This window comes from Pyrus communis, chromosome 1 (assembly GCF_963583255.1).
Source record: "Pyrus communis chromosome 1, drPyrComm1.1, whole genome shotgun sequence".
NCBI lineage: Eukaryota > Viridiplantae > Streptophyta > Magnoliopsida > Rosales > Rosaceae > Pyrus > Pyrus communis.
The window spans coordinates 37,022,418-37,034,704 of NC_084803.1; the positions used below are offsets into that span (position 1 = coordinate 37,022,418).

At 34.6% G+C, this 12,287-nt stretch overlaps 1 protein-coding gene across 1 annotated transcript; it reads left to right on the plus strand.

Moving 5' to 3' along the window:
• Nucleotides 1–4,314: 4,314 nt before the first annotated feature.
• Nucleotides 4,315–9,423, plus strand: LOC137730082 (uncharacterized). The gene is made up of 6 exons (XM_068469150.1): nt 4,315–4,729; nt 4,832–4,955; nt 5,120–5,243; nt 6,613–6,652; nt 6,740–7,040; nt 9,256–9,423. The coding sequence occupies exons 1-6, from the start codon at nt 4,496–4,498 to the stop codon at nt 9,330–9,332; spliced, it is 900 nt and encodes a 299-aa protein (XP_068325251.1). The 5' UTR covers nt 4,315–4,495; the 3' UTR covers nt 9,333–9,423.
• The last annotated feature ends 2,864 nt before the right edge of the window (nt 9,424–12,287 follow it).

The following is a 12,287-nucleotide window of genomic DNA, read 5'->3' on the forward strand; positions in this document are numbered from 1 at the left end:
TTTATTCATCATTGTACCAATCTCAGACTGGGATATCCCAGTTGAGATTGAGGGGGAGTATTAACTGAGTATATGTGCATGGGTATTTTAGTCATAGTTTTGTATAAGTTAGCTAGGTAGTTAAAGTGTTTAGCTAACTTAGTTATTAAGTTTTGACAGCTGTAAGTTTTGTTTGGTTAGGTATATATACTGAAAATGTAAGCAATTGTATTCATTCAGTAAATACAACAACATTTGCAAGATATTGCTTTCTCTCTACTCTGATATTCATTGTTCTTCGTTCTTGCTCTTCGATGGAGATTTTATGGCTTAATGCCATAGTTATCAAACTGTGTAACATTTTGCTCGGGTTCCAGAAACCCAAGTTTCCACCCTTCTGGCTAGAAATTATCTTTATGAATTTTTCTTCCATATGTGTTTGCACTAAATGCAAAGTGGAATATTAGTACTTAAAAGTAGTAGCGTCGGTGCTTAAAGGTGTAGTGTCGTGTTAGGGAGCGATGCACAACTCTAATGATGTAAACAAGTGCACTGCACTTTTTGTGTGGAAACGTGTTGGAGAAAAACCACTAATCTTTAGGTAAAAGAACTTTGCAAACCCGAATTAGGTGTAGGGTCATCAATCAAATAATGAGAAGATGAGCTAGCAGAAGATCGACCGTTAAAAAGGGAAAAAGAAAGAAAAAGTCAAAGGCACAAAGAATTCAGCTTTTGAATCATGTCATGAACATGAAGGAAGCCTCAGTACTAAGAAAAAGGGTCTTCCTTTTGTGGTATATATAGGAAAAATCTACATGAAACATGAGTGCATGTCTGGCATTAGTGGGAGTCTCTGAGGAATGAAGAGGAGTACTCATAGAAACGGACAATTCTGTTTCTCTTTTACTTTCTGCTGAAAAATGCAAATTAGGGTTTGTGCAAATCAGAAACTAAGGTACTCAACCACAGTGAGTGAGAGTGCAGTGCAGCTTTATATAGCCATTGATTCGTGCAGGCGACGAGGGCCGGTCACCCAAAAATATTATGAGAGAGAGAGATCTAGAGAGAGAGGATGGAAATCCAGCTCATTGTTGGGAAAGAATGATAGGATCCCACGTGGAGAGGACTGGCATATATATATATATATATATATATATATATATATATATATATATATATATATATAGATATATTGCCAGTTCACGGACTTGTAGAGTTCTATTCATGAAAACTTGAGGTTCTGCTCATAGCTGTCTCCTCGTCCCTAACGCTGGCAACAAACTAGATTATGACTCCTTCTGCCTCTCTCTCTCTCTCGCTTATTGTGCGTGCGTGTGTTGCTCTGTGCTCTTTGATCCTCTCCATCAAAAAGTCTTTTGCAGACATAATGCTGTCTTTTACGTGATATACATGTATAGTTATTCACTTAATAGAGTTCTTTTTGTACGAGAGATATTAGAGAAGGGAAAATTTAAACTCGGGACCTTGAGAATAAATATTTTTAACCAACTGGAGTATAAATCCCTTAACATTTACTTATAATGTTATCCTGATCACTTACTCTTGGTGTGTTGGTACTTCTTTGTCGAAATTGGACATAGTTTTGACATATATTTATAATTAATGTTTATATTGTAAAACTGTAAATTTGGATCATATTCATCAAGAATCAACCCAATTCATAATATTTGCTAGTCCAAACTCATACTCGGACAATAGAAACATCTTATGTTGCCAAACAATCTGACAAAAGAACAATTTGTCCATTGTTAGATTGCTTCGCAACAAAAAATATTTGTATTTAAAATTATGAATTTGGGCTACTAATTAGTTTAATTCTTAAATCGATGTTTTGTTCAATTTCATTGTATGGCAAGAGAACATTATCCTATCTACTATACAATCGTTGTCCTAAGCTTTTTTAAAATCTTATTTAAAGTTTGGCAGCATCCTATTTAAAGTTTAAAAAATGAAAATTGATGCAATCTTTACAAGTTTAACTTGGAACCTCTCTGCTCACTAATACATAAGTTGCTTTTTGTTTGTCACAGGTTACATATTCAATTATGGTTCTAAACGATTGATTACGTTTTTTTTCTTCCCAAGAACGGTTATTTTGACTTCAATCTGAATGTATGGTTTAGAATCGTAGTGTGACAATGTAAACTTAATTCATAAGATAACATATCTGCATACCTCATAGTGAACTAATTAATCGAAGCTTTACGACGTGGAAATCAGGATCATGCAATCCCGACTTGTAATGTCCAAGAATCCTTCAAAAGAGACTTTATGGCTCGCATGATCATTAGCTTGTGGACAAGATAATGGTCTTCCATTTGCATATACTAATTTAATTAAGAGCTTGAACCTTTTATTTAATTAATGATTATTGACCAGGGATTGGGAATTATTCGATGCAGATGGTCATATATAATTATAAACACCTAGATTTTGATTTTCCTTGGCTGCCGCCCATCGCAATGCACATGATTTTTTATCTGAAGCCATTGGTTATGTAATCCTAGCAACTGTTTGTTTTCAGTTCTTTTTCTTGTTTGGAAGTTGGCTTTAAACAGCTTATGATTAGACAGTTAAGAACATGGAGTCATGTGGAATACTTGATTAGCATTTAGAAGCAGTTGGTCAATCTTAAGATTTCTAAAACTAAAATTAGCTGTTATTTTGACCATAAACCAGCTAATGTAACATGAAGCAGAATAACATGTGCAGAGTAAAATAACATTGGTGATCTTCTGGAGAAAACGAATTGTCAATTTTCCACATACCAAGAATTGTGGTCCATTGCTTAAACAAGTTAAAATAAATAAATAAAGAAATCGAAAGAACTAATGAAGTGGAACTAATGAAGTGTAAAACATTTGTCCATAAAATGACACGACAATGTTTGATTCGTTTTAATTTTTGTTTATTAAATTATTACAAGATTAAGATTAATTTGCAAAAACTTTAAAAATTTAAGATTGATCAATTCTTAATAAATTATTAAGATTAAAATTGATCAGTTCCTAATATGTTTGTAATTTAAACTAAATAACTATGATTAGCTGAGTTACAAAAAAATGAAATTAGTCAAAACCTTAAACCCTCCATATATGACAAGAAAATTAAAAACCCTACACTCTAAAGTATAAACCATTATTAGCTATTGACACACGTTAATTCAGTCCTAATACATCATTTAGTGAACGAATTTAATTACTTGTAACTTGTAATCATACAACAAATAGTACAATATATAAGTACATCCACTGAATCATTTGTCGATACAAAGTGGCAACTCGAAGATGATCGAATGGTCTAATGGCCTTGCTAGCTGACCCATAATGGGTACAGATGTTGAGGGCATCTCATCTCATACCTACGCCTTGTATGAATTATGCAAACAAAAGAAGCAAACTAATTACAGATCACAACACTTTATATATGTTTTTCCGGCCTACATTGGGCTAATTAATTTCTTTCGGCCAATAATTAGGATTTTTTTAATATAAACGATATATTTACAGAAAAGGTGAAAGACATGGACTAAGCCACACACTATATCTGCCAAAATAATTTTGTTCAAACTCGCTATTGACAAGAATTGAACTAAAGACCTATTACTTACAAGTAAGGAAGAAAACACATCACTAAAGACATGTTTACTTATATGGTATGAGAATATGAGAGAATGAGGGACTAAAAGGAATGTGGATGTGAAAGATCGGGTATTGGATAAACAACTCCGCTATGCTCAAGAGATACTTTCATTATTCCTGTATTCCATACCCAAAATTGATGGAATTTACATAAATACATTTCATAAGTAAACATGCCGTAAACATTCTTTATTTAACGCATAATTGAGAATCATACGCATTCATTCTCATTATCATACATGATAAGTAAACCTGCCCTAAATTACATTGCTAAGTGACAAATAATTAAGATTATCAAGAGCTAAAAAACCCAACGTGCAGAAGAACACAAAGAAGAAGTAAATTAGAGAGAAAAAAAAATTGGAGTAGTGGGATTATAATTTGATTGCAGGGTGCGAGGGTTTATTAATGCAGAGACAGGGAGGACACACTCCAAAGTGCATTTGTCACGCAGAGCTGTCATTCGGTAATACAAAGCCATACCTCCCTCCTTCCTCCCCCTCCTGATACATAGCCAGCAAATCAGAGTTTGCAGCTGTCGGATTCTCTCTCTCTCTCTCTCTCTCTCTCTCTCAATCAACCAACTTCTCCATTTCAAACTACCCATCAAATATTTGACAGCAATACAACCAACAACAACTAACATTTTAAACCAATCCAAAACCCTTTTAATTTTCCATGTGTATCCAATGATTTTCTTCCTGTAAAAATAGGAAATATGGAATAATTATTTGTAGATGGAGACACATATAGAGCTAGCAGAGGAAGCAAAGAGCAAAGAAGGTCAACACAAATTTGAGGTGGAAGAAATTTAGAGTGCTCTTCTTATCAAAATTCTTCGACTATATGAGTTCATGCAGCTGCAAAAACAAATTAAGAAATCATCATATGTAGCTGTAGATGCCATGGCGCATCCACATTATCGATCGCAGTTCGGGGACACAACGTTTACAAAAGTGTTTGTCGGAGGGCTAGCTTGGGAGACACCAACTGATGAAATGCGTAGATATTTTGAGCAGTTTGGGGAGATTCTTGAAGCTGTTATTATTGCCGACAAAAATACTGGAAAATCTAAGGGCTACGGATTTGTAAGTCTAATGTTGATACGTATGTATTGTGTTCGAAGATCGCTGTGTGTTCTTTCTTTTTGTCTTGTTTCTGAATTTCGGTTTTAACGATTATATGACTAGGTGACATTTCGTGATCCTGAATCGGCAAGGAGGGCTTGCGCTAATCCAAACCCTGTCATCGACGGAAGAAGAGCAAATTGTAACATTGCTTCTTTGGGACGACCACGACCTTCTCCCCCGAGAGGTACATTGCGCATTTTGACCCTGAATTTGAGCTCATGTGTTCGATTCTCGTCTCCTTGATTATTGCTCTGCGAAAACAGAGTGATCAATGGCAAGTAATATTTTTTTGCTCGATAATTGATAAATTACTTAATTTGGTGGTACATTTTTATGTGGTTCATACAGGAAGAAACCAAGGCGCCACTCCATACCAGGGAAATGCACCCCAGGCTGCACAGTCCTACGGCGGAGTGCCCCCATTACCGCCACCACTACCGCCATCGGCTCCTATAATATATCCATCGTACAGGTAGTTTGTGTTGCATTTTTTTTTTTTTTGGGATTGTGGTTAAAAGAGAAATGGTCCATGCATTGAATTAAAAAAGTGAGTAGTTAGATAGACGTGGTTGTCTGTTTTTTTTTTATTTTTTATTTTAATGTAAGATTAAATATTACCTGGCTACAGTTGGTATCAACCTGTAAATAGCCAATATATAAATCATACAAACTTAAAGGTGCATAAGGGCAACCCTTCAACCCTATAACCTACTTAATTTTGTTTCAATGCATGCATCATCAGCGTGCATATAGTTTATGATACATTATTGATATTGATCAAAATTATCCACAAGCGATATTGTGAAAGAAAAAATTGATTCCGAAACTTCGAGGTTAAGGAAAAATGACTTAATTGAATTATAAATTCAGAAATTATTATTGAAAATGTAATTGTATTATTTGTGCAATTCTTTTGTTGTTGAATCTTCTGCAAAGTAATTCAAACAATTTATGTTTGACTTTTAGATGGAAAAAGAAGGGTAAAAGAAAAGGGTTGTGCAATGTCGTAATTATGGTGGTCCTCAGTTGATTACTTTAGTGCACAAATTTAGATACAACCTTTTTGCCGTTATGTATTTTTTTTCTTATGAACTTATATTCTATAGCAAGTAAAATTTGCAAAGATTAATGGAGAGATATTTGGGGGTGATGACACGTATGATATTGCTTAATGCTTATAGATATAGGTATATATTTTGATTTGTTCAACGTTATCAATCTCTGTCTTGATCAGTCAACTTTAGGGTTGGTGATGCTTCCTAAGTCTTTTACGTTTTCGAACTTTGTATAGTTTTCTTATTAAAAAGAAAACACGATTTTACAAAGTTCATTAACTTATGCGGTTAAGTGTATGTGTTTTGTATCTAAAGTCTTGAGTTTGTCTATCCTTTCCTAATATCTTTAGTATCAAAAGAAATTTTGCCAACTGCAAAATGGTTGACAATTTTTTTTCCAATTTTAAAGATATATAGAAGTATCACAAACCAAAAATCTGTTGATATAGATTCACTTCACTAGCAAAAATAAATTAGAGATTGTATGTAGGTTAGTTCTGATCCGCTTGAATTCAACTTATTATTTCTTGTTAGTAGATTGTGTCATTTTCGAATTATATGTAACAATCATATTTAAGAACACATGTGCATACAAATAGAAAGAAGGATTTGTGGTATATGAACAGGGCGATGGGCAAAAGCAAGTTAAGTTTAGTGTGTGAAACTTTCAATGTAGAAAAAAACAGGAGGGTTTCTGGTATATGGGCACCCTATTGGCAGTCTCATTCTAAGCAAGTTTCTGCTCATCCTAACTCATCAATCTCATTGAAAATTGTTGATTTGTAGCTACCCAACCTACACTCCTGCAGATTATGGGTACCACCAAGTGAGTCTCTCTCTCTCTCTCTCTCTCTCTCTCTCTCCATATCCAAAAATTTGATCACATTGTTGAATGGTTGCAATAATATTGCAGCAGGCTATGTACAACCCACAAGTGCATCAACAACCTCAGTACTACCCTCAAGTGTATGGATCATCACCATCTTCACCAATGGGCACTCCATATTACTATCATGGCTATTCTTTTCAATCTCCAAGTCCAAGGGGAACATTTTCTACACCCCAGGCGCATCGTATGCCCGGCCCTTCGTATCTCTACTATCCTACGCACAACATGGAACCCTCCTTCTCCAGCTCCTATCCTAATCCTCCACTCCTACAACCACCCCCCACCTCAAGGCATAATCCTCCTAATTTTACCTCTCCTTTACCTGGTAATTAACTAGTTTCTCTCGTTTTATTTATTTTTTTAATTTTTTGATATTGCATTTGAAGTGAAGATATAATCTTAAATTATATAATTGAAAATAATTATTATAACCTTGGTGATAAAATAAGTGATAGATTGTCTTGTAGTTAGGATATTTCTTTTCAATTCACTGCATTCCGAGTTTGAACTCTCTCCCTTTCCTTAGTATGGATTAGTATAAAATATCATTTGTACTATAAAAACGTTGTCGATAGCTACTTTCCTATTATTGAATTTAGCAGATGCAAAGTCTGAGTCAATAGCATCTTCGAATTACAGTTTGAAGCTCCCAGTTAGCTAATCCCACAAACTATATACATATGTATAGGAAGTTTTGTATAGGTTCCCTAGGGATTTGATTAACATGGGAGAGGACCTAGTGGGGCAAAGAGGGGAAGGGCAACCCATGTGAGTGAGCTGGCTGCTGCATGGCTTGTGTGATGACCAGACGCAGAAGGGTCAAATATTGGAAAGTCACGACAGAGAAGCATAGCAGAGTGTACATGTAAACTAACAGTGACTGCATGTGGCTTCAGCCTCAGAATCATGGTTCATTATTCTCAAGATATGTACTCAAGTGGTCGTTTAGAGATGCCCAGGCATGTTAGATACTGCCAATTAATCATGACTCAAGGAAATTAAGACGTGGTGATAGGAGGGGAAGCTAGGTTAATTTTACAAAGAAAAAAAAAGGGAAGTGTTATTAGCACTTCAAAAATCTCATTCTACACTCCTCATAAGTGTTTTTCTTTCTAAATATAGAAAGTTTGGAGTATAGAATGAGATTTTTGGAGTGCCAATAACAATTACAAAATAAAATCATTACAAGTATATACAATTATATATATGTTCAAGGCGGTTTCTGAGTGTTTGGTAGCTCATGGGGAAGTTACAATATAACTTTTTCGAAGCATTGTCTTCACCTGGAAAAAAAAACAAAAGATTTGATTTAGGTAAAAAATTAAAATGATATAAATATACGTAAAAAATAGGTAAAAACTTTCAAGAACCAAAGTCAGGGTGAGAAAATATTTGAAGGAAGGAGAGAATGAAAGAAAGGAAAAAACCACTTGCATGCTTAGTTAGGAAAAAGAGTCGGTCATTTAGTGTTTGTAAGTATAAAAATAAACATTTCCCCATCTACTATTGTGCCAATATATTGTTTAGTTTTCGCCTACATACCACGTAAAAGTTTGGGTCACTAAAAAAACATTAGACTTTAACAGTATATTCAAAATTTTGAGAGATTTTTTTGGTACTTGAAACTCCAAAAAATCATATATGCACTCTAAATTCATAAAACACTAACCAGTTTGTATATAAGACCAAACTTAATTTTGGGCTAAATGCTATTTTTAGGTTTTATTCTCCCCCACCCACCCACCCCACCCCCCCCCCCCCCCCCCCCCCCCCCCCCCCCTCCAAAAACCCAACCCAACCCAACCCAACCCATGCTAAAGAAGTGCAGTATGTCATATTTGGAGTTTAAATAACAACATTCTAAATGTTTTTCATTTATATATTAATAATTTAATCAAACGTTTTCAGTATATTTTTTTTATACATAAATATTAATATCAAGGGGACAAAGGATGGTGGAATAAATTAGTATCGAACTCGTCATATGAAATTCGAACAAAAGAACTCTCACTTATCAGTTAAGAAAAATACTATTAGATCGTAGTACTAAGTGACTTTTCTCTTCGATGTTCAAAGTAATCCTATATATAAATTGCTGGCCATAGAGTTGTTAAGTGTCATAACCCCACTCTTTAAAACCCTACATATATAAGCACAAATTTTCTGTCGGACGCTGTCTCATTTCATAAGACACCCATGACATGTCGTGGTGAAATTATGGACCATTCTAGCTAATATATATACTGGCATACATTGTACAGATTTTTTAATTAACGCCAACCCAATTTAGGGTTTAGTTTTAGGTTATACAGTAAGCAATTGCCATGATCTTTTTACTTAGGCTTGATCAGGTTATGTTGTCAGATTGCTAATCGACTATTACTCACTAGGTTAGATAAATTGTGTTTGCATGTGTATATACTTCTTATATATTAATATGAGGGCTTGCACTTAATTAAAATATCTCCATACACTACTGCTGTTATATTTATGTGTCGAATGTGCTCATGGGAATGTATGTATTGTTATGTTGGTTTCAGATTCTCAGAATCCGCAATATGCCTCAACCGAAACAGAAGCTGGAGTTGTTACTTCAGAAAGCACTCCAGATGCCTAAAAAGACTCGTTGATAAATATATGATCTGATGAAAAGAATTCAGTTGTATAAACTTTATGATTAAAAGTTATTATTCTCTTCATGAATTGATCCTTACGTTTCTGACATTTCTGCTGTCACTCACCCATAAAATTCTTTTTGGGTCGAAATCTGTAACATTAGGTGACTATTGCTTTAAGATTTCGTGTGCTCTGCACAGATATTGCAAGAAAGAGATGATCAACTAATCATTCACGTTTTTCTATCAACTATTATTTTGATTTACTTTGTTCATGTAAAGTGTATTATTTCTCCAATAAACATATATGAGGAAATTGTTATAGTATGAGGCAGCTCGGCGACTACTCACTACCACCAAAGTTCTTGTATAAAAAGTACGGGTATTGGGTCATTCTCTATTCTTCTTGTGTAAAAGGATAAGATAAAATTTCATCCGAAGAGTACTAAATTTTACTGAAGAATGCTAATATCAACTCCCAAAAAGTAAACAACAATACGACAAATGCATAAATAATAAGCAAACTACCAATATAGTGACAACAAGCAAACAAAGAAGGGAAACTTTACCTCCTACTACAAGATTATGAAGGAAAACCAGAAACTAGTTCGAACTCTCTGAAGTTCAGTTTCTCTCAAACTATTAGTTGGAACTCTCTAATCGAGTTCAGTTTCTCTCAAACTATTTCTGACTTAGGCATCAAAGGCCCTTTAGCGGACACCGTCATCATTTTTCGTGGATATTTGTCAATTAGCCAACCTAATAGTGATTGTTTTGCAAGTGTGATTTTTGTCAATCTATCCTTGGCGAAAATTGGCATCTACAAATTGATGTTTTCATCAGGATATTTGAGAGAAGGAAGTTTATCCAAAAACTTTTCTTCACCCTTCTTTGTTCATCGTTCTTTGAACCCTTCGAACCGTGGTGAGCACATGGAGAACTATGAGCAAGAACAACAGCCAATCCTTACAAACCGCGATGTGTTGTGACATCTTCGCAACCATTGCTCAATTTGGTGCACCACCATCAACCGTGGCCCATGTTGTCCCTTACATTCGAGGATTGGATCCTCTTTTACCACGAGACGTGATTGCTGGGACATTGTCGTGGCCCCTAATCGCCGTCACCATTGCTACTAAGACCGTAGCCACACCACTACCCCATGCCACGACATCAACAACAATAATTGATAGGATTTTTACCACCTGTAAGAATAGGGATAAAAACACTTAAAAATACAAGTAAGAGAACAAGATAATTGTAGTATAAACAATTCAAGTAAGGGTGTTCTCTACATGGATTGATATGAATAATTTGTATTTAAAACAAGTTTTTGGACAAGATTTGAATTTGCAAATTAAAATAAAAAGACATAAAATAATTGAAATTGATTTTAATGAAAACTTCGCAACAAAGAGAACATAAAATAGTTTTGGAAAATCAAATGTAAAATGCATTAGGGTTTAGCCGTCGCCATTAACAATCCTATGTAGATCTACCAATTACTTGTGAATTACACATGCAAGTTTGAAGGTTTGTAATTTGGTACTTGGTGGAATATCTTGCAAATAAAACTTTGCACAATAGACTAGTCAGACGAGCTAGTCAACTAGTTACAAGTTGGGCAGTGATACAAAGTGCAGTTGCAAGAGTAAAATCTAATTGACCACTATGTTCAACTAATCAGATTCTGCCCATATTAGTTTCACAACAACAATTCCTAAACTTGAATACATTTGCATATCAGTTCATTATGCAATTAGCAATGACAAAGCAATTATGATTTAAAGTATCCTGAATTGACTAGTCAAGCTCACCAGTCAACTAAGTATAGATTCGTCAGTTAATCAGACGCAAATCTACAAATCAAACTTGGTTCACTACAAGTTATCTTAGTCAGAACAATTCAGTTCATTCCTCATCATAATTTTGTAACTTTGTCCAGTAACTATGTATCTTATATGTATATATGCAAGTTTGATTTGTTGGCATTTTTACTTACCCTTTTCTTGCCAATAGCAAGTAAGTTACCCTTGCAAGCCTTTTTTTATCTTTAATTAGTGAAGTGTAAAAGGGTTGGAGAGTTAAGCTCCGAGAGGTGGGAATTTTCTAGTAGAGTTAGCTTGATTTTTCTCCAAAGAATGAGGTGGAAGTTGGTAATTAATAGAAGCTAATAATTAGGGTGAAGAGGTGGAATCTATAGCATATGTATGTTAGTCTATTCGCATGTAGGTGGCAACACTTTGAGGTATTAGACGTGTTTACTCATCAATCTTTAGGAATCTTAATCATTTTGGCAATGTTCTCACTACAATGCAACTCTATCAAACTTACCTTGAGATAAATCTTTACGTGGCCTTTGATGTTTGCATCCATCTTGCATGATATTCATTAACTTAACACTTGTTGTTTTTCCATTGGAACACATATCATTCTTAATGATTAGGACAACACTTGTTGCCTTGTTATTGGAACACATTTCATGGTAATGATTAGCACAGTACTTGGTTTCTTTCTATTGGCACACTTGGAAGCTTTCTCCTCAAATTAGATGGGAATGAAGATGTCATGCAATCTTTATAAAGGAAGGAGCAAGAACCAACGGAAGACATGGAGAAAAGAGAGAGGAAGAAGAAGAAGAAAAAAAGGAAGAAAGAACCACTCCAAAAAGAAAGCCATTCTCCCTTTCATATTACCTCTTATCTTTCATTTACATATTGTTAAGGCATTAAGCTATCTTTCCTTGTATTTGTAAATCCTTTATATATAGTAAAATACAATGAAAGCAAATTCTAGTGGGCGAACCACTTAAATCTTGTGTTGTTTATGCACTTACATTTTGAGATCATTTCCATGAGAAACACTTCCACCAAACCATCGAAAATCTCCATTTATAACCCTTGAGAATTATGTACAAAAAGTGTGAGACAAATCCCAGAAAAATACATGAGACCTTA